The sequence below is a fragment of the Nicotiana attenuata genome, unplaced genomic scaffold, assembly GCF_001879085.1.
Source record: "Nicotiana attenuata strain UT unplaced genomic scaffold, NIATTr2, whole genome shotgun sequence".
Lineage (NCBI taxonomy): Eukaryota > Viridiplantae > Streptophyta > Magnoliopsida > Solanales > Solanaceae > Nicotiana > Nicotiana attenuata.
Genome location: NW_017671816.1, coordinates 114,780 through 127,244, shown reverse-complemented (window position 1 = coordinate 127,244; position 12,465 = coordinate 114,780). Strand labels below are relative to the sequence as shown.

Below are 12,465 nucleotides of genomic sequence, written 5' to 3'. Positions count from 1 at the left end.
TTAAACCTCCAGACCTTCCTATCAAGGCCTCGGAATGTGGACAATAAGAGCAAAAATTTTGTTAATAGCTTGTGCAACTTTTTTGTGTAAGTTTCAGAATGTTCTAGTTCTTCTAAAACTTTTCCACCTCCAGCTCAATCATTTTTTTTCTCTGGCCACTCAATCATTTTTCCTTTCCCTTTTATTCCTCACACCAGCTTCCAGAAAAGTGCATTGTAATAACCTGTTTTGTCCAATTTGGGCCACACCCACACACTCCAATTCATAGCCAGCCTGGCCTCCCATCTTCCAGTGTTTGCTTTTATAAAACTTCGTATTCCCCACTTAATTTTCTGTAATATTCTATTCCCCTTTTCTTTTATAATTTTTAATTATCCTATTTATCTTAAGATCTTTTTATTGTCCAATAGAAACATCGTTCATTTCACGGTCCTTCAAAGTCCAGCAAACACCGTCCCTCGCTCCGAAAACAACGTAAAGGAAGTAGTGCACCTTTAATGGAAGGTATAAATAAATAAATACCAAGTCCAAGTCCATAATCAAACTTCAACTCCACGACTTGAATCGATCACGCCAATCCTGCCAAATAACCAAAAGAGAAAAAACAATTAATATATCCAACTAACAGATAAAGAATAAACAAATAAAATAAATATAAATAACCTAATACAAATAAAATAAAAAGTAAAAGGAGTACCTCGGAAGAAACACAACGCAAAGATGACGACGAACGCAATTCACGGCTAACGGACGGGAAACGGCAAGCATAACGGCACGGTGAACGGCAAGCACGATGGGATAAACAAAAGCTGCGAACGTAGACAAAACCAAACGAGTCACGCAACTCTCCATTACACAACAATTCGTACACAAATTGCTCAAAACACATTAAATTCATTTTTAACTCAGATTTTAATCAATAGTTCGTTTGCTTTAGTTACTGTTTTGTTTAAATGGATGTTGAAAAAAAAAGTCCAAAAAGTCCTTCGATTGCAATCAGTTGCTGCAAATCATATGTACAAGGGAGAATTTTTGTTGTTTTTTCAACTTCGCCGGAGTATCAAAACTTCCAGGGCCTTCGATTCGCCGGAGTACTATAAAAACCGCAGCCGGGATCTGACGCCGTCGCCGGAAACTCTCAACTGAATAGCTTCAAATACCAATATAAAAATATCAAACCTGTAACCTAAACACAACATCACAGATCCTCAGCTTTGGACATCCTGGAAAGCCGGCTGGGACGAGGTTGGAAATCGGCTCTACGCCTCTGATGATGCGACGAAGGCCGTATAAGAGCTGCTAAAGCACGCTTCACTAGATCTCCTTCAACAGTACCAATACGAACCAGCGAGTTCGTCATCGCCGAACGCCGAGCATTCAATCGGCTAGGCGAATACATCGACGGAGCAGTATTCATATTCTTGTGCAAACTACACCGGAACGAGCCAGGATGCGTTGTAGGAGAGCACATACACGTCCTTTTTGGAAGTTTTGTCAGCGGATTATTGTTCTGCTTTCGAACCACTTGATCTCGGGAAGAAACCGCCATCGAACGATGAGGAGATATAGATCTGTCGATCGAGAACTTAACAGAAGGCGTAGGAGCCAGTGGAGCAAAACCGTGAAGGTTCACGCGCGTCGGAGACGCCGATCGATGGAAAAAACCTGTGGAACTAGACGAGCAAAAGCTAGAACTCGTCGAAGAAGCAAATGACGAAAACGGTGACGTATCAGTCGCCGTCGTTGAGTTGCAAAACCGGCCAGTCGGTGAGATAGACCTCTGGAAGGCCGATCTAATCGGCAAAACCGGTCCGCTTGATCTTCTAGAAGATGTCGCCATTGAAGACAGTAAGATTTTATTTTTTTTACTATAATTTTTTGGAAGAAGAAAAAGAGAAAAAGGAAGCTGGTAAAAGAAATCTATAATAAACAAATTTTGTTTCTATAGATTTCTTCTAAAGGGCCCTTAGGCTCTTCAGTTTGGCAAACCTAGCGTGTCTCAAAGCCTAAATTTATAGCAAGGAGAAGGAGAAGGGTATCCGTGTAAATAACATAAAGTATAAGGATGTGGTTAGCAAATTCTTTGCCATCTAGTTAAGCTAACCATGGTTATGATTTAACCTGAGTAGGGTTTGTTTAAAGGATTCCGATCCAACGGCTGGTTAATGCGACAGTATTATGAGCCGTTTCATTGCAACTGCTAATTTGAGAGGATAAAAGAAGGATGCCACATGGACGTATCTTTTTTTTTTTTTTTTTGAAAAATTCCTTGCTATGATTTGGTGCGAATTACGTGAATTGCATAACTGAACTGCGAATGCGAGAAGGAACTTAAGGGGCCGTTTGGCCATAAAATATTTCACTTTTTTCAGAAAAAAATTATTTTTTTCCAAATTAGTGTTTGGCCATTAAATTTTCAACTTTCACTTGGCAATAAATTTCGGAATTTTTCAAATTTTTCACTTCATATCACTCACAAAAATTCAAAAATAACTCAAAATTATATTCATGTCCAAACACAACTCTAATTTTCTGCTCGAAGTAAAATTGATTTTATGTATTTCGAAGTTATAATCTTTACTATATAGTGCAGAAATTAATATATAAGGACCGCGAAATAAAAGACAGCCCACTCAAACTTATTTATCATTTCAAATTCAAATGATACTTGAGACATGAGAATAGGGGTGTTCATAAAAACCCGAAAAATCGAACCAAACCGAAAATCAAACCAAATCGACCAAAAAAATCGATATTTTTGGTTTGGTTTGGTTTGGTTTTGGTTTTGAATTTTAAAAACCGATTAGATTTGGTTTGGTTTTGGTTTTAGTCAGAAAAAAACCGAACCAAACCGACTATAGGAGTAGCTATTTCAAATTTATTATTACACACACACACACACACACACACATATATATATATATATATATATATATATATATATATATTGTTATACAAAGTTTCAAAAAATTTATGGTAAATGTTAATAGTTTGCACTTTTAATATAGTTCTTTACATTTACATTGTAGTTTGATTGGTAGTTTTTTTTTTTTAGTGTAAGAATTCATTTCGTGTTAAAACTAACATATTTTTAATTGAGTCCTTAAAATTGTTCATCACTATTTGATTCAATTATCATCAATATATCTTGGTAAATAATATATTTCTCAAAGGACAATTGATTTGATAGTGTTACATTGAAAATATGGTCGCCGGAATATGTGTTTGGTAGTGTATGTCTTATATTTAAGAAAAACCGACAAATAACCGAAAAAACCGAAAAACCGACATAAACCGAATCGAGAAAAACCGGCTTAATTGGTTTGGTTTGGTTCTAATATTTGAAAAACCGACTTACTTGGTTTAGTTTCTTTTCAGAAAAAAACCGATCCATGAACACCCCTACTTGAGAGCAATCATTTTATTTTTAAGTTTCATTTGAGGTCTTTAAATTTTAAATTTTTTAAGTTGTTAGATGTACATGTCTCCATATATGGGCCCATATTTTGTACCATCTATAAATTAAGAGAAGTTTTCGGAAATTACTATTGTTTAGTGGCTATTAATTTCTTATAGCTATTATATATATTCCTATAGCTATTATTCAGTTGTTACGGTAGTGTATGCGCTGTATTCGCGATGTTGTATTCATGAATACAACAACAAAAAGCGCCTAAAACTTGGGCAGTCCAGCTATACGCGCATGTATTCACATGTATTCGCACCATATATTCATGAATACAGTAACGTCAACCACCTTAAAAATAGGTCTGTCCAGCTATCTAATAACGGAAATAATATCAATTAACATGACACACTCCTAATATAACTCAACGAAATCAATTCTAACATGCCTCATTATCAACGCAATTAATTAGAATGATTATTCAGTTGTATATAATTGTTGTATTTAGTGTGTTTCAAATTTTTTTACTGTTGCATTCATTAGATTCAATGTTTGTATTTACTGTATTCGCTAGTGTAATCAAATGTATTTGTATTAACAGTATTTTAGTTGTTCCTAATACATGTAATTACAGTTGTATTTAGTATATTTTATTGGTTGTATTCATTTTATTTCTATTTGTATTCAGTGTATTTTATTGAATTTTACTGTTTTATAAAAAAAATGTATTCACTGTTTATATTTTGTTATATTTTAATGTTTGTATTCCGTGTATTTCATTATTTATATCATGTATTCAGCTGTATTAAAAAAATATAGCCTTCGAAATACATAAATATAGGCAAAAAAATATTTATACAAAAATACAATGTGGTTGAGTGACTTTGTACAGAATACAATGTATTTGTATCATTGTATGTGATTAAATAGCAAAGAAGAGAAGAAAGTTCGTCGGAGATGATGTTTTCCGGCCAAGACTCCTTGTGTTGACTGTACTCGTCGCAATTAAAAAATTCCAATGCTTCAAAGGACAATGCAACTCGAAGAATAAGGCAAGCCTTTAATCAGTTTGAAGGAATACAGTGTTATGTAACCTTTCACAAAGGATTTACAAACTTGATTGGATATATCACCAAGCAAGATAAGAAACCCTACCTATTGGGAGAATTTTCAAAGGAAGAATTCTTGCAGATCTGGAGGCTTCAGCAAATGATTCAGGTTCATGAGCAGACTGAATCAAGATGAGGTAAGCTCGATCTTTGGGGAAAACAATTCATAAGCTTTCAATAGGATAAGAAACTTGAGAGGATCGATGAAGCTGAGAGATTGAATTGCAGTAACCCTAGAGGATTCGGCTTATTTTGCTCGAAGAGAGAGAGAGAAAGAAGAAAAATTTCGAGAGAGAATTGTGTGTTTCAAAGAAAGAGAAAGGAAAAACATAAATGACGTGTTTCATGCCTCAATGGTAGTATATACCATAAATACACTATAAAATATAAAAGATAGTTATAGAAATTGTATAAAATAATTTTGATTTATAATAAATAGAGAGTATACCTTTGATATTGGAGGTAAAATTTTCATAAATTAAAACATGATAAAATCGGAAAGCATTTCTTATTGAACTCTTAAATGTATTATCGTTGATCGTAGTACCATTGATAAAGTCAAAAAAATGAAATGTTAAGCAGAGAACGTTCAACCAATATAGGGTACAATTATACGGTTGAGTAAAATTTTGTTGAACAATTCCTCCATTCCCACCTTTTCTGTGTCACAATAATTTGTTGAACAAAGCAAGTAGCGATGCAACACTGCAATTGTTGAAGTAGTTATATAGCCTTTTCGGCCAAACCTTTTTTTTGGGTCAAAAGTGGGCTTTTTTTCTTCAAAAGTTAAGGTGTTTGACCAAGCTCTTATAAGGAAAAAAAAGTATTTTTGATAAGAAGTAGAAGCAGTTTTTTATAAGCAGAAAAAAGTAGTTTCTCTCCAAAAGCATTTTTTTGAGTACTTTTTTGAGAAGCATTTTTGAGAAAAATACACTTAGAAACAGTTTTTAAAAGATTGGTCAAATACTAATTACTGCTCAAAAGTGCTTTTCAAATTAATTAGTCAAACACAAACTGCTTCTCCCCAAAAATACTTTTGTGAAAACTACTTTTGAGAAAAACATTTATCTGATTTTAGAAGTTTGGCCAAATAGACTAATAGTCTTATAGATACATCAATGTAAAATACAATATTTACTATTCAACTTCCCCGTATTACAGAAGAAAAGGTAGAATTGTTAGGTTAATGTAGAGTGTAAAAGGAAAAACGAATGATCTTCGTTTTGTAAAAGGAAAAACGAATGATTTTAGTTTTGCAAACAAATTAAGCAATGCCTAATCCACTTGAAGACATCTTCTTAAGCCAAAAGAAACAATGACAACTGCAAGTAATCCAAAATCTAAGGCAATGTCAAAACCTTTTCTTCTCCTTTACCAACCAGCATTTGCCCTCAATCGTTATCATACAACTGTTGAAGCAAGATCAAAATCAAATATCTTGTGAGAATGAAGTTACAGTCTAGCTACTAGTTCCCCTTGCACCAAAGTACTAAAATAACTGCTACTCTCACTCTATGTTTATGTTAAATCATAGTATTAACTTATTGTAGTAAAGTAATTTAGTGAGGTGATAACGTATATTAGTTAATCATAATTAATTTATTGCAAACATATATCACGTATTTATTAGATTGATAAATACTAAATACGGAGTAATTTTTTGTCAAGTATTATATGTAGACATCGAAATTTTAACGAATCAGCCTAAATTCTAAATTCAAGATCCTACAAAACCACTCTATAAAAAATGGAGATCATCTAAGCAATTCCATAAACTCTCGGAATATGCACAAAGAGATCAAATATACGATCCCTGAAATTCCATAAAACTCTTGGAATTTTCATTAAGAGATCAAAGACATGTCAAATATCTCTTGCTCATAGTTCTAGTAACATTCAAGATCCAAATGGAGTGATGCTACATGTTTCTTGATCATCAAATACATCAAGAAGATGCATATCATCTTGCGTTCGAGAAACACGCTGCTAAGGCCCTCTAATTACGGATAACAAATCAGAGGGAAGAATCAAGGGAGTTGTAACCCGCAATGTTTATCAATAAAATTCTTTTTTTCTTTATAGTTTTTTTTGTGATTGCAGATTTATTTTTCTGCACAAATTTATTTCCAAACAAATTGGCATACCCAGTAGGACCAGTTCTGCCCTTCATCTCTTCCTCCTACAAATCGAAAACTACAAGTTTCAAACTTATCTGTTATGATAATCGAGCACTTCAAGTCTCGTCTTCAAGTTTTCGCAAGCCTACACCCCGACAAACCTTGAAGTAGGAGCATTTGTAGACATCAAAATTTTAACGAATCAGCCTAAATCCTAAATTCAAGATACTACAAGACCACTCTTGAAATTCTAGAAGTTTATTAGGGTTGCTTGGAGGCTACTCTACCAAACCCTAGCTTGGAGGCTACTCTACCTCAACCTAGGTCACTCCTATAAAAAGGGTTACATATTCCCTTAAAGAAGATATCAAAAATGGAGATCATCTAAGCAATTTCATAAACTCTCGAAATATGCACAAAGAGATCAAATATACGATCCCCGAAATTCCACAAAACTCTTGAAATTTTCATTAAGAGATCAAATACATGTCAAATATGTCTTGCTCTTAGTTCTAGCAACATTCAAGATCCAAATGGAGTGATGCTACATGCTTCTTGATCATCAAATACATCAAGAAGATGTATATCATCCTACGTTCGAGAAATACGATGCTAAGGCCCTCGAATTACAGATAACAAATCAAAGGAAAAAATTAAGGGATAAACAGAGTTGTAACCCTCAATATTTATCGTTAAAATTCATTTTTTCTTTATAGTTGTTTGTGATTGCAGATTTATTTTTTCGCACAAATTTATTTGCAAACACTATCCTCTTCCTTGTCGGAATTTGTGGGTATCTCAAAAGGAAGTGTCCCTTATCTTTATCAACTTTCTCGCCTCTTGAAATAGTCAAACTAGCCGTTAGAAATTAGCTGTTAACTAGCCCTTGGAGCAACACCTATATAAACATAGTCTTTGGAGAGCTAAAGACACAATTTTCTGACACAACTTTCTAAGCTTCTTCTTCCTCCTATATGTTCCATTTCTTTATTGAATTTTCTACTAGTTTTTTTCCCAGTGTAATAACTGAAAGAGCTTGACGCCTACTTTATTTTTTATTGTGTAGGCGAACTATCCTTAAGGATAGTATTTTTGACACGCCTCAAGCTTTGATAAATCTTACTCTCCGTAATCAATTTTTCCAACAATCTTAAGGATATTTCTTACATTGTTCTTATGGAGAATATTAAATCTAATAGTTTTGCTACCTGACACTCAAATTTGCAAATACGGAAGAAATACAAATAAACCAACTTTTTCAGTAATTCTGGAATTTTGAGAACAATAGATGATAACAAATGGATATTATTATTATTATTGGTGTCGCTGTTGCTCGTGGTTTCAGAAAACTTTTCTAGTGGACTCTAAAGGCGGTAATCTCTTCCTCTTGATATATTTTTGTGGTACATAATATTTAAGTATCAGATACACATAACTGGACTATACCTCCTAAGTTTTTATTCTTTCCTGCTTATTATCGAGAATATAATTAATAGGATCAAGATATGATACATATAATGTCCTCCAATTTTTGAAGTGTTTATTATTGATATTGGACTATTAGGTGAAGTGAATAATTATGAGTTGTAAAAAGAGAATTTGATTAACCTGAAATTTTTGAAAGTGTGGGGGGCGAAGTATCTTGCCCGAGTTATGTAGCCTGATCCAAAGAAGAGAAAAAGTGAAAAAAAAATATTTATTAAACTTATAATGTTGAAGCCTTACAAAATTGAATTTTTTCGCGGCAAAAATTTATATTGAAAGATAAAAAAAGATATATTGTGCTTCTGACTTAGAGAAATTATTTTGCTTCGGGGTCTTTTAGTCATTTGGATAAAACCAATCGTTGAATTATGACTTGTTTCCTACTAATTTGAGATATTCCTGTAGAAGTTAAAGTTGCTTCTATATCTAAAATATTTTACTTTGGTATTATAGTATGGAAGATACCAAAAGAAAAAAAATCTTGTATGTGTTGAAAGACGTCTCAAAATGCACTTGTATGCAAGTCAAGTTTCATTTCATTTGAGATGATATTATGCCTTACTTGAGAAATACTATGAGTTAGTATTCTGTATGTGAATTTTTCGCTGTATTAGGAGGATACAATGATGATATTGAATCTTTGATTCAGATGAGCAAAAGCTCACTAATGATTGTATGATCACCTTTTGGTGGGGTGTTATGGTATTGGAATTGCCTGGCAGTGAGGCCGATTAATCAAACTCTTGGTGAATATCTGAAGAGAATAAATGAGAAGAGACTTTGGAAATTTTTTGTGTGTATTTCTTTGTACAGTGTAGAGTATATATACAAAAATAATAGAATCTAGTCTAAACAAAATTTGCCAAGTGGCAGTATTCTACTAGCTTATTTCTGACAGCTATTGTAACAAACTCTATAACAAACTAAAGGAATATTTACAAAAGAATAATTCCTTCTACTATGTAAAATATCTATCCTGTAGCATTTGATTTGTCTCCAGAATGGGCCAATGAAATAACTGAGTCTGCAAGGCCCATTTGACGTAGAAATGAGTCCAAATAATATGTGGCCCCTTTGAGGTTGAGACCAAGTCCAAAAATCTGACCCAATAACATATACACCCTTCTTCAGACATAAACCAAACGTGTAACCTAGGGAATACATTTCTTCAGACATCTTCTTTCTCCTTCTTCATACCTTCATCGGAAAAATCGATGTCATTTCCAGTACCAACACCCCCCCTCAAGTTGGAGGGGGATGAAAGGACACCCAACTTGTGCAAGAGATGGTGGTGAATCGGCCCAGTGAGCGACTTGGTAAATAGATATACAAGCTGAGAAGATGAGCGGACATATGAGAGTGAAATCAGATCGGTGAGGAACTGCTGTCTCACGAAATAGCAGTCTAATTCGACGTGTTTGGTTCTTTCGTGAAAAACAGGGTTTTTCGCGATGTGAATAGCTGCTTGGCTGTCAGAATGAAGAGGAACAGGAAGTGAAATTGGAACGGAAAGATCATCAAATAGGCGTACCAACCAAGTGAGTTCAGTCACAACTCGTCGCATTGAGCGATATTCAGCTTCTGCAGAGCTAAGGGAAATGGATGTTTGCTTCTTCGATTTCCATGAAATTGGGGATGAGCCAAGAGAGGTGTAGAATCCACTAACAGATTTCTTCAAGTTAGGGAAAGTGGCACAATCGGAATCACAAAATGCAAGGAGCTGGTATGAAGGTGAAGAAGACATAAAGAGTCCAAGACCAGGATCCTTCAACAAATAACAGAGAACACGAAGAGCAACATTGAGATGAGGCTGTCTAGGATCCTGCATGAACTGGCTAAGATGTTGTACAGTGTAGGATAAATCCGGACTTGTATGCGTCAAGTAATTTAGTTTGCCCAACAAATGGCGATACAAGGTCGGATCAGGAATGGATTCACCAGTTTGAGCAAGTAGTCGAGCAGATGGGTCGAGAGGGCAAGAGACAGGCGACTTGTGTAGAGAATCAAATTCCTTCAGCAAATCAAAGGTGAACTTCCGCTGAGACAGAATCAGACCATGAGGCTCTCGTACAACTTCCATTCCCAAAAAATAATGTAAGTGCCCAAGATCCTTGATTCTGAACTCATGATGTAAAAATTCTTTCAATTTTGTCAATTCCTTAAGATCACTCCCTGTTAGCAATATGTCGTCGACATAAACAGCCACGAGAGAAATAGATAAATCTGTCTGTTTAAAGAACAAAGAATAATCGTTTAATGAATGTGTATATCCCTTGAAATTAAGAGTAGTAGTAAGCTTAGAATACCATTGTCGAGAAGCTTGACGAAGGCCATAAATGGACTTCTTCAACTTACAAACATGATTAGGAGAAGGTGGTGTAAAACCAACTGGGAATTTCATATAGACCTCTTCGTTTAAGTCGCCATGTAAGAACGCATTGTTCACATCCAATTGATAAAGACCCCAATTTTTCTTAACTGCAACCGCTAAAATGCATATGATGGTGGTCATCTTGACCACAGGGGAAAAAGTCTCATTAAAATCAATCCCCTCTCTCTGTATATCACCCCTTACCACCAATCTAGCCTTCAGTCTTTCCACACTACCATCTGAGCGTTGCTTTACCTTGTACACCCATTTGCAAGGTAAAGCCTTCCTACTTGGAAGTAATTCAGTGACTTCCCAAGTTTTATTGAGCTTAAGAGCAGCAATTTCCTGTTCCATGGCTTGCTTCCACCCTGGGTGATGTGCAAACTGTGAATAACTAATAGGTTCATGCAAATTAGATAGAGAATTGAGCATATGTTGATTAGAATTGGAAAGGTTACTAAAGGACAAAGATGGAGGAGAGACAGGGGCAAGAAAACAGGTAGTACTGACATCTGAGAGGTGAAGAGCATTACAAATGTAATCTTTGAGGTATGTAGGTGGATTGTGAAGTCCGGTAGATTTTCTAATTAGAGTATCAATCATAGGTTGGGAAATAGGTGAAGATAATGAAGGAATACTAGAAGAAATACTGCCTGATGATGATCCAACTGGTAAAGGGGTGTTAGGAAACAGAGTTGTACCAGGGGTAGAAGTAGAAGAGACAGTAGGATTAGGAGAAGAAATAGGAGCAGTAGGTTGGTTATCAGAAGAAACCAAAGGTGATGATGAGTCAGGGGTTGAGGGAAATGAGTGGTTCAAAGGAGCTTTTGGCAGATAAGAAACCCATGTAGTATCAGAGTTGAGAGAAGCAAAGGAAAAAAATTCCTTATGAAATATTACATCTCTAGAAACAAAAACTTTTGATGTTTTCAAATCAAACACCTTATAACCCTTTTTGCCATGTGGATAGCTTAGAAACACACAAGGAACAACCCTTGAATCAAATTTGGATCTATGTCTTGAAAGGGTGGAGGCAAAACATAGACAACCAAAGCATTTTAAATGGGAGTAGTTAGGCTTGGTTTGAAAAAGTACTTCATAAGGAGTTCTGAATTGTAGTACTCTAGAAGGGTATCTGTAGGTAAGTGGCTGTGAGCAAGCAATCTCCCCCAAAATGATATAGGTAAATGAGATTAGGTATGCCCTTGATATTATATAAACCTTCATATTTATGTAATACCTTCTATATTATATATTATATAATATATTTTTACCTGTGTATTTTATTTATAAATAAAATAACTTAATATTATTTTATTTATTATATTTATAATATATTCGTATATTTAATTTTTTTCTTAACGTTAATTTTCAAGATATATTAGTAGCGTTATTAATTTTCAAGATATATTAGTAGCGTTATTATATTAGTAGAGAAATAAATCGGCAAGTACATTTTCGTGAGAAAATTCGTAGGTAAACAAACAAAGAAAATGAGGAAAAAATCATATGTTAATCTGAAAATCCCTAGGTAACTCTACATACGAATTTAGCTAGGGATATTTTCTTGAGAATTTATCTGGGCAATTGGTTATTTGAGAAATTACACTACTAGAAATTCGGGAAAAGCCGTCCAAAAAAACTGACCAAAGTTAGTCGGTAATGGCCAATAACCGTCCAAAACGCGACCATTAATGTGTGGTCGGTAATTTGAAGGTCTGAATGGCATACCCACCAAAGTTGGTCGGAAATTACCGACCAACTTTGGTCGGTCAACTAAATTGAAATTCAAAAAAAAAAAAAAAGAATTGCCAAAAAAAATTATTTTATAACGCTACTAATATATCTTGAAAATTAACGTTAAGAAAAAACTAAATATTCAAATATACAACAACAACAACAACAACAACAACAACCCAGTATAATCCCACTAGTGGGGTCTGAGGAGGGTAGTGTGTACGCAGACCTTACCTCTAC

General features: G+C 34.5%; 1 protein-coding gene across 1 annotated transcript; it reads right to left on the bottom strand.

Annotated features, from left to right (window-relative positions):
- Positions 1 to 772: 772 nt before the first annotated feature.
- Positions 773 to 2,002, bottom strand: LOC109210379. Its single transcript, XM_019373780.1, has one exon. The coding sequence runs from the start codon at positions 1,838 to 1,840 to the stop codon at positions 1,199 to 1,201; it is 642 nt and encodes a 213-aa protein (XP_019229325.1). The 5' UTR covers positions 1,841 to 2,002; the 3' UTR covers positions 773 to 1,198.
- Between the last annotated feature and the right edge of the window lie 10,463 nt (positions 2,003 to 12,465).